The following is a 10,882-nucleotide window of genomic DNA, read 5'->3' as shown; positions in this document are numbered from 1 at the left end:
CTCTGTATGCTCAGCAGGGGTATTGGATGGCAACTCATGGCCCCGGTCAGAAGCTATCCCAGGGACAGGTAGCTGGGCCTGGCTATCCTTTGCAGAGTTAACCTCCTCTCCCTTAACAGGAAAGAGGGGGGAAAAAAGGAATTAAAGTCAATTTATAAACAAAGAAAATAAACCAAACACATCTAAAATGACACTTGGTCCATCTGTCTCTATGGTTAGGCTAAAGCTCCGAAATGGCACACAATAGCATCTTATTGTTAGCATCTGGTTCACAAAGGGGGTCAGAAAAAAGAAAAACATTGCAAGCCGAAAAAGGACAACTTGACAGAAAATGGCACAATTTCACCCTAGCCCTTACCTGGGCTTCTCGTCTTCCCCCCAAACCAAGAGAAATCTCTCAAGCCTACGGAGAAAACCTAGTGGTGGTTTTCTCCTAGTGGTGGCCAATGGCCAGGATTAATTTCAAACTGGTATTTTTGCCTATAAGCCTCTAATAACCAATTCTGTTTGTCAAATTTGGTTTGGCGAGTTATGTTTTAGGTCTATTTTGAGCCCCAAGTGATTCTGCACCTCTGGAAAACTGCAGCAAATTACTTCACTAATCAAGATAAATAGAACCATGTGAACTGTCAAGTTTTATTCCAAATTAAAAATATATGTTTTCCCCATGATTGCTAATTAAGAAAACCGTATTCTAAACAGTCATTCAAATGTTTACTTGGCACATCCTCTGGTTTCTTCTTCTCATTTACAATAAAGCAAGAGAGCAGGTCTAGAATGATGGGGGCCCAATGTCAAAGGCAGTAACTTCTGTAATGTAACTTCTCCACAACCTCTCTCTTTCCATCCATAACCCCTCCTTCTGAAAAAACTCCAAACTGGTGCACAAAGAAAACCCAGTAATGAAACACTTTACAAAAGCATCTAAGAAAAGGGAGCAGGCACAGTGGTAGAGAACGGAGTCAGGCAGATGAAGTTATTGAGCCAGAATTTTTGGTTCCTTACTTTATGGCACTTCTAGTTTTTCACTCTTTTGCCAACACACACCGAGCACCTACAAGGCACAAAAGCTCTGCAAAAAAGCCGACCTTAAGGAACAGAACAATCTGCTCATCCCAGGTCAAATAGAAACAGAACTCCACCAACACCCTCAGCAATTGCCTCTCCCCCGACTTCTTTTTTTCCAATGAGAAGGATACCATTTAAGCTCCACACAAAGGCACACTTAGAAAACTCAATAAAATTTTATAAAATTAAAAAGTTGATATTAAAGCTTGATATTATATAAATAAATGTGTGGAAGCAAGTTGTTCTAGCAACAGACTATCTTCCTGATTTCAATTTTATAAAATCCAGCCAGAGCAAAGTTTGTATCTCGGGACCAGATTGTTTCATAACCCCACAAGCCTCTTCCTGGCCACTTTCCAGCATTGTGAAGCACAGCCTGGAGGATTTTGGATTTACATACACTTCTCCCACATAAACAAGTTTCTTTCCTTTCCAGTTTTTAAATATTCCACTTCAGTTTCTTAAACTGGCATCTGAATTATGGACACATAATGGATGCAGAGTTAGGCAATTACCAATTTCTTTTTGGTGAAATTAAATCAGGATCGGGGGAATGCCTGCTCCTTTGGAAGCAGAACATATATTTTCTCTTCCCAAAAGCTTGCTTCTCACCCACCTCCTAATTAGTTTTCTTCTCTACCATGTACACGTCATAAATATAAGGCAAAATTTAAGGTCACTTGACGATGCAATTATAAAAAGCTCTGTGCGTATCTATACTAGGAATGTTATCTTAAAATCTTCTGATACAAAGTCAGTTATTTAAAAAACAATCAACCTACAACATCCAACATTCTTTTACCTCTAAGTTTAAAGTGGGGATGTGAGCTGAGAAAATTGGTCCTTATTCTTTTGGTCCTTCAAAAGAAGTATTTCCTAAATTTGGCTTTGAATTTTCCAGTTGCTAGCAAGCCTTCCTGAGCCCAAGCACTGTTACCCTGCTATAGTTTTCTTCTTAAGGACATTCTTAATTTTTATACAATGTCTGTCCTTTGTATTTTCTTTTAAAAAGAGGAAAGAGGAAAAAGATGGACACAGTACAAGTTGCGGCCCTCGCACATTAAGATGAAACAGTTTCCAAGGAAACTCCAGAATGAGGCTCTACGGTCCCTCCTGCCCCAGTCACTTCCGTGTCTCTCTCTTCCATCTCCCCCTCTGTCACTACTACAGCATCTACTTCGGCCACCTCTTCAACCATGGTGAAATCAACTCCATTGGGCTGTTGTCTGGCCATAGCCTCTAGCTTGAGGCGGTACTGCTCTGCTTCCTGTTCTTTCTTTAGGAGCTGGTGTCGGTATTCCTGGGCTCTTCGATTGGCCTCTTGGAGCTGCTGTTGGAGTAGCTCTCTTTCAGTGCCCTCCTGTAAAGGTAAACAATGTCACCACCAGGTTAAGAATTCCTGATCCCAGATTATCCGCAGAGTAGACAAAAAGCGTAAAGAAGGGTTCAGGCCTTAAAAGTTTTTTGGCTTTTGATTCTTTCCTTTCTCTTCTATCTACTGCTGCTAAGAACATTACCTTGCTCTCCTCCACACTGTTTGTCCTCTCTTCTATTCTTGGTTTCTTAGTCAGAGGCAACTTCTCTGCTTCTTCCTCTTCTTCAATTACAGTTTCCTCTGCAACCTGACCAGCAGGTACAGTTAGAACTAAAAGCCAAAGGACACCAATTGGAGGTAATGAATACATAGTGAAACAAAGAGGTTTTGCCTACTTTATTATTTTTTTAAGATTATATTTATTTATTTGACCCAGAGAGAGATAGTGAGAGAGGGAACACAAGCAGGGGGAGTGGGAGAGAGAGAAGCAGGCTCCCTGTGGTTGGGAAGCCTAACCTGGGACTCAATCCCAGGACACTGGGATCATGAACTGAGGTGAAGGCAGATGCTTAACCAACTGAGCCACCCAGGTGCCCGCCTACTTTATTATTTAAGATTTTATTTTTATGTAACCTCTACACCCAAGGTGGAGCTCAAATTTACAATCCTGAAATCAAGAATTACAAGCTCTGCCAACTGAGCCAGGCAGGCACCCCTGCTTGCTTTAAATTAGAACATAAACTGAAATATATTAGCTGAAATCTTATTCATATCTCTTTGGATCTTAAAATCAACAGGTAAATCATGGCCTACAGAAAGAAACAGGAAAGATTAGAGTATCAAATTTGGAAGCCATGCAGTTAACACCGGGTCTGATGCTCTTATATAAAGATGTCTAACTCGGGGGGGCACATGGGTGGCTCAGTCGGTTAAGCGTCTGTCTTTGGCTCAGGTCATGGTCCCAGGGTCCTGGGATTGAGCTCCACATCAGGCTCCCTGTTCAGCAGGAAGTTTGCTTCTCCCTCTCCCTCTGCCACTCCCCTGCTTGTGCTCTCTTTCTCTCAAATAAATAAATAAAACCTTTAAAAAAAATGTCTAAGTAACTCTAGGAGCACCTGGGTAGCTCAGCCAGTTAAGCATCCAACTCTTGATTTCAGCTCAGGTCATGATCTCAGGGTCATGAGATCCAGCCCTGCACTGGGCTCCGCATTGAGTGTGGAGGTTGCCTAAGTTTCTCTCTCTGCCCACCCCCACCCCTGCTTGCTCTCTCTCTCTCTAAAATAAAGAAGTCTAACTATGGCCAATAAGCTTACAATTCCTTGGGAGTAACCTGTCTAATGAAGGCCTAATGTCTTTACATAACATTTTTGAGGAACTTCACATGAAAGCAGTTTACCACTCACTATATCCAATTTAATAAATTTCTCTTTTGTAGATAAATGAGAAAAGGGTCAACAAACAGTTCAATGCACTGCACATCTATCAGAACAGCTAAAATTTTAAAAAATGGTGATATCACCAGACACTGACATGGATGTGGCAACACTGGATTACTCATAAATTGTTAGTGGGACTATAAAATGGTACAGTCACTCTAGGAAATAGTTCACGCTCTGTCAAAATATTTATAAAATTAGACATGTTTACAAAACTAAACATGTACTTAGCATGCAACCCAGCAATTGCACCTTGGGGCATTTATCCCAGAGAACTCAAAATCTATATTCCCATAAAACATGTATACTATTGGACATAACAGCTTTATTCACAGATAGCAAAAAACTAGAAACAAGTTAAATGTCCTTCAATGAATGGTTAAACAAACTGTGGTAATTCATACCATGGATACTATTCAGCAATAAAAAGGAGTGAACTATTGATACAAACAACAACTTGGATAGATTTTAAGGGAATTATGCTGAGAGAAGAAAAGCCAATCTCAAAAGGTTCCATATTACATGATTCCATTTATTATAATATTCTTGGAATGACAAAAGTATAGAGTTAGAAAACAAATGAGTTAGTGGTTGCCAGGGGTCAGGAATGGGTTGGGAAGTGAGGTACCTATAGATACAAAAGTAGCACAAGGGATCCTTGTGATGGAACTTTTTTTTCTCTCTCTCTCTCCCTTTTTTTTTTTTTTTTTTAGAGAGAGCAAGCAAGAGAGCACCTGAGCACGTGTGAAGAGGGAGTAGGCAGGGAGGCAGGGCGCCAGAGGAGAGAATCTCAAGCAGACTCCACACTCTTTGGAGCCCACATGGGGCTCAATTTCATCATCCTAAGATCATAACCTGAGCTGAATCCGAGAGTTGGATACTTAACCATGTGAGCCATCCAGGTGCTTTGGAACTGTTCTCTGTCTCAACTGTGGTGGTGCTCACACAAATCTACACTTGTATTCACTGCAGAGAACTAAGTGCATACACAAGCACATACATGAATACATATAAAATTGGAAAATTTTCAATAAGGTTGGCGAATTGTATCAATGTCAATTTCCTGTCTGTGATATTGTATTACTGCAAAATGTTACCAATGGGGGAAACTGGGTGATAGGGACACTGGATCTCTCTGTATTATTTCTCACAACTGTACACACTGGGGCACCTGAGTGCCTCAGTCAGTTAAATGTCTGACTCTTGGGCGCCTGGGTGGCTCAGTGGGTTAAGCCGCTGCCTTCGGCTCAGGTCATGATCTCAGGGTCCTGGGATCGAGTCCCGTGTTGGGCTCTCTGCTCAGCAGGGAGCCTGCTTCCCTCTCTCTCTCTCTCTCTCCCTCCACCTGCCTCTCCATCTACTTGTGATTTCTCTCTGTCAAATAAATAAATAAAATCTTTAAAAAAAAAATGTCTGACTCTTGATCTCAGATCAGGTCTTGATCATAGGTCATGAATTCAAGCCCCACACTGGACTCCATACTGGCTGTGGAGCCTACATAAAAAACACACTAGAGGGGTGCCTGAGTGGTTTAGTTGGCTAAGCATCTGCCTTTGGCTCGGGTCATGATCTCAGGGTCCTGGGATCAAGACCTCTGTGGGGCTCTCTGCTAAGTGGGGTGTCTGCTTCTTTCTCTCACTCTTCCTTTGTACTCTCCCTCTTTCTATCAAGTAAATAAATAAAATCGTTAAAAAAAAACCCCAAACTATACACATATCTACAATGATCACAAAATTAAAAACTTTAAAATTCTATTTAGGTTTTAGGTTACATTATGATTTTTGTTTAAAACAGAAAATTCACCTAGTTACTTGGCTTGGCTGATTTAAAATTTAGCTTGTATTCCTTGGTTACTCATCAACTGATGGCAAAAGAAAACAGCTTAGATATCTGCTAGGTGGAAAAGGCAGTTTAGTTGGGATTTTAAAACATCCTGAAGATAATTCATAAAATCTCAGCTTTCCTTCTTTGTGCCTGGTTAAATACATTTGTAAAAGGTGGTATAGTTCATCTGGGCAAAACTTCAAATATTTTGTCCCCTCAAAACAACTCCATTCTCATTTATTTGACTCCATTATAAGCAGAGTTTCTCACCTACCCAAGGAAGCCCCAAAGCTTTAAACCATGTTCACAAAAACATCAATAGTATATTTCCCCCCAAAAAATAGGAATTTATGATATTAAAACTTGAATTATTCAGGGTTTGGTTTTTCTTTTTAAGATTTTATTTCTTTGACAGAGAGAGAAAGCAAGAATATAAGAACTGAGTAGGGGGAGGTGCAGAGGGAGAAGCAGACTCTCCACCAAGCAGGGAGTCAGATAAGGGGCTCAAGGCAGAAGCTTAACTGACTGAGCCACCCAGGCACCCCAATTATATGGGTTTAATATCTGTTTTTTCTTTCTATGCTACAAAGATCCACCAAGTTAAATAGTTTGAAAATTATAAAATCCCCATCATTATTGAGGCCAAGTCAAAATTTTGGTGACTCAAATGCAATAAACCAACCCTCCTCTTTCAAACTCCAATTTTTTTTTTTTTTTAAGACAGAGACAGAGAGAGTGCAAGCAAAGGAGGGGCAGCACAGAAGGAGAGGGAGAGAGAGAAACTTAAGCAGGCTCCATTCCTAGCATGGAGCCCAAGGCGGGACTCAATCTCACCAACCTAAGATCATGACCTGAGCCAAAATCAAGAGTCAGACACTTAACCAACTGAGCCACCCAAGGACCTCAAACTCCAGTATTTTTAAGGAATGAAGTTATAATGATTAGCTACTCTTGAAAAAACAAAAACGAAACTATTGATGTATTTCTTGAAGAAGTAATACATTCACATGGTTCAAAAATTAAAAGTTATGGGGCATCTGAGTGGCTTAGTTGGTTGAGTGCCTGCCTTCAGCTTAGGTCATGATCTCTCTTTTTTTTTTTTTTTAAAGATTTTATTTATTTGACAGAGAGAAATCACAAGTAGGCAGAGAGGCAGGCAGAGAGAGAGAGGGGAGAAAGCAGGTTCCCTGCGGAGCAGAGAGCCCATCGTGGGGCTTGATCCTAGAACCCTGGGATCATGACCTGAGCCGAAGGCAGAGGCTTTAACCTACTGAGCCACCCACGTGCCCCTTAGGTCATGATCTTATAGTTCCAGAATAAAGCCCCCAAGTCAGGCTCCCCGCTCAGAGAGAAGTCTGCTTCTCCCTCTCTCTCTGCTTCCTTCCCCTGCTCGTGCTCTGTCTCTTTTGCTTTCAGTTTCTCTCTCTCTCTCTCTCAAAAAAATAAAAATCTTTAAAAATATATTAAAAGTTATAAAAACATATGTAGTGAAAAGTCTCCCATCCATCCCCAGCTACTCAGGTACCTTCTCAGGAGGCAACCAATTTTTTTTGTTTGTTTTTTAAGATTTTATTTATTTGTTTTACAGAGAAAGACGGAGAGAAAGAGCACAAGCAGAGGGAGCAGGAGAGGGAGATGGAGGCTCCCCACTGACCAGGATGCTGGATGTGGGATCATGACCTGAGCCGAAGGCAGATGCTTACCTGAGCCACCCAGGCATCCCCCCACTTTTTTTTTTTTTAAGATTTTATTTATTTATTTGACAGAGAGAGCACAAGCAAGGAGGTAACCAATGTTATCGATGTTATTCTTGAATATTCCTTCAGAAATGGTTTAAGTCTATGAATATATTAGCAAATATACATATATTTCCCCCTTTTTAAAAAATACAAGTGTAGCATATTCTACACACTGTTCTGCATCTTACTTTTGTCACTTAACAATATGGTTTTGGGATGAGACCATGCTAGTATATAAAGTACTTCCTCATTGTTTTCAGCAGCTACACAGCACTCCAATGTATGGGTGTACCATAATTTCTTTATCTAGTTCCCTACTGACATATACTTATGTTCTTTTTTTCATTTTTTATTGGAGTATAGTTAATCCACAGTGTTACACTAGTTTCAGGTGTACAACACAGTGACTCAAGCTCTTTATATATTATGTTATGTTCACCACATACAGCTACCATCTATTTAGGTTATTTTAAATCTTGGACGATTATAAATAGTGCTATAATGAATAACTCAGTATATATTTCATTTCTGTGTGAATATAAATTCTTAGAAAAGAACTTTTTAGCCAAAAGATATGTGTATCTTTAATACTGATAGATATTGGGAGCTCCTGGGTGACTCAGTCGGTTAAGCATCTGCCTTTGGCTCAGGTCATGATCTCCGGGTTCTGGGAATAAGCCCCATTTCAGGCTCCCTGCTCACTGGGGAATCTGCTTCTCCCTCTGCCCCTCCTCCCTGCTTGAGAGCACATAAGTACTCTGTCTCCCATAAATAAAATTTTAAAAAAATGCTGATAGATAATTGCAATCAATTCTTTAGAGGATACATTAATTTACACTCTCAGCAGTGATTTTTTTTTTTTTACATTTTATTTTTAAATACTCTCTACACCCAACATGGGACTAGAATTTACAACTCTGAGATCAAGGATCACAAGCTATACTGACTGAGCCAGCCAGTGATTTATGAGTGCCTATTTCCCCACACCTCTGACAACACAGTGTTATAATGGTATCTCAGTGCAGAACTGACTTGTATTTCTCTTGCTATGTATGAAGTAGGTTGAACACATTTCAGTGTTTTTTTAATATATATATATATTTTAATATATATATAAAATAATATATATTTTTTAATATATATTTTTAATATATATCTATTTTAATATATATTTTTAATATATATAATATATATATTTTAATATATATATTATATTTAAAAGTGGGTTAAAAGGCAGAGGCTTTAACCCACTGAGCCACCCAGGCGCCCCCATATTTCTATGTTTTTAAAACGCATCAGTATTTTCTGTGAACTACTAGTTCATACTATTTCCTCTTTTATCTACCAGACTATTGGCTTTTACTCACATGTTTTATATATATTAGGGAAATCAGGTTTTGCCAGCCTAGTTTCCATTTCTTTTTTTCTTAAAGCCAACCTGGTATCTGGCATTCTTTTAGTCCCACTTACTTTAATGCTTCATATTTAGAGGACTGTGGAATGTCTAAAATATCTTTTCAGGGCGCCTGGTTTGCTCAGTGGGTTAAGCCTCTGCCTTAGGCTCAGGTCATGATCTCAGGGTCCTGGGATCGAGCTGCATTGGATTCTCTGCTCAGCAGAAAGCCTGCTTCCCCCTCTATCTCTGCCTGCCTCTCTGCTTACTTGTGATCTCTCTCTCTGTCAAATAAATAAATAAATAAAATATTTAAAAAATAAAAATAAAAAAATATATATCTTTTCATACACACTTGTCTGAATGGGATAACTCACCTTGCTCTCCATCTTGCATAGTTACAATAAATGGCTGGCCAATGCTTCCAGTAGGGATCGCAGTTTGTATATTACCCAGAGGGACTCCATCAGTCACTATAGTGATGACTCTTTGGCCTCCGCTCCCCACCACTTGCTGGACTGATGAGTCAACAGAATTTCCCTCTATGACTTCCTCTGAATTAGCTAAAGATGACGAAAATGAATTGGAAATTTCAGCTTTCTAAAAAAATAGGAGTATAACAATTTCAACCTTCTTGAAATTGATTATATCAGGGATAGGAAAACTTGAGAAAAAAAGTTAGATTAAAGTTTCTAATGCAAGTTCTAGCGAACAATGCTAAGTTGGAGGAGAAAAGAAAATAGTAAATGCAATAAACTTTATTTTCAAAAATGTCTTCACTGAGATGTTAATAGCTTTCACTAAGAATGGGTTCTATGCACAAATACACTTCCAAAATGCCAGTTTATATATGCTTAAATTTTTTGTTTGTTTTTTAAAAAATATCAGAAACCCCAACAGGCTAATGAGCACTGTGATTCTCCAAAAGGACAGAAGATATGCTGAGTTTCCCTAGCATATTTGATCTTGGAGTTCTTTTTTCAAGAAGCATCTTGAAAGTCTAAATAAATCTATGGAGTTAGAAAAATAATTACAGAGTAGATCTATTTCTATAAGAAAATGTATTAACAGGGGCGCCTGGGTGGCTCAGTGGGTTAAGCCGCTGCCTTCAGCTCAGGTCATGATCTCAGGGTCCTGGGATCGAGTCCCACATCGGGCTCTCTGCTCAGCAGGGAGCCTGCTTCCCTCTCTCTCTCTCTCTGCCTGCCTCTCCATCTACTTGTGATTTCTCTCTGTCAAATAAATAAATAAAAAATCTTTAAAAAAAAAAAAAAAGAAAATGTATTAACAAAATAGTATGTTAAGAATCGAAACACTGATGAAGTCTGACAGACACAAATGGTAGGTGGCTTCTCCCATCTGACAAACAATAATATTATATATATATATAATGTTGAATCAAAATTTTCAGTTTGGAAATCAAAAAAGGGGAGGGGGGTGCCTGACTGGCTCAGTCAGAAGAGGATGAAACTCTTGATCTTCAAGCCCCACATTGGGTGTAGAGATTATGTAAATAAATAAAACTTAAAAAAAAAAAAAAGATTTTAAGTCTGATTAGTCAATATCCCCAATAACTGTTAGGAAAAAGAGTTCCTACTAATCCACTACAGAATTTCTCTCACTAAAGAGGCGCAGGTAGGACTTTGTACTAAGTGTGATATGGACTATCCACAGGAGACACATTCAGGCGATTTAATGGAAACAGAGCATTTACATCTCTTAAAAACAAAGAACAGTTAAATGTTCTAGCTGAAAAGACCTCGAAAGATAATCTGATCCAACCAACCAACCTCAGCCAGAGATGAGGAGACTGAGACCTGGAGAGGATTAGTAATTTATCCAAAATCCAAAAGCAAATCAAATTAACAATCACAAGTTGAATACATTGCTTTTCCCTCTGCCATGCTGCTCACTCATACATGTCTGGATAGAGATCTTTATGATTGCTGACAGTTGGAAAAACAGAATTGGCGGAATGTTCTCACCACCCAAATGTCAATGGCAGAAAGAAATCAGAACAATCTGCTTTCATCTATGATGGAGCAGACTGTCAGAAGGCTCCAGAAAGATTCTTAGATGACTGTTTAGCTCTAACTAATACTATTTG

The 10,882-nt window shown here is 39.2% G+C and overlaps 1 protein-coding gene across 7 annotated transcripts in view; it reads right to left on the bottom strand.

Annotated features, from left to right (window-relative positions):
- Positions 1-746: 746 nt before the first annotated feature.
- The window catches only part of GABPB2 (GA binding protein transcription factor subunit beta 2), a 29,632-nt gene continuing 19,496 nt past the window's right edge, over positions 747-10,882 (bottom strand). For 6 of the 7 annotated variants that reach the window (XM_044239190.1, XM_044239191.1, XM_044239192.1 and 3 more), the window contains 3 exons: positions 9,153-9,338; positions 2,586-2,713; positions 747-2,428 (listed from right to left, as the gene is read on the bottom strand). In XM_044239190.1, coding sequence (XP_044095125.1) covers positions 2,129-2,428; positions 2,586-2,713; positions 9,153-9,338 — 614 coding nt within the window. In that variant the 3' untranslated portion in view covers positions 747-2,128. The remainder of the gene's footprint in view (positions 2,429-2,585; positions 2,714-9,152; positions 9,339-10,882) is intronic. The other variant, XM_044239197.1, reaches the window with a different exon arrangement.

The sequence above is a fragment of the Neovison vison genome, chromosome 2 (genome assembly GCF_020171115.1).
Source record: "Neovison vison isolate M4711 chromosome 2, ASM_NN_V1, whole genome shotgun sequence".
NCBI classification, from domain to species: domain Eukaryota; kingdom Metazoa; phylum Chordata; class Mammalia; order Carnivora; family Mustelidae; genus Neogale; species Neogale vison.
This window is presented reverse-complemented; position numbering and strand designations above follow the sequence as displayed.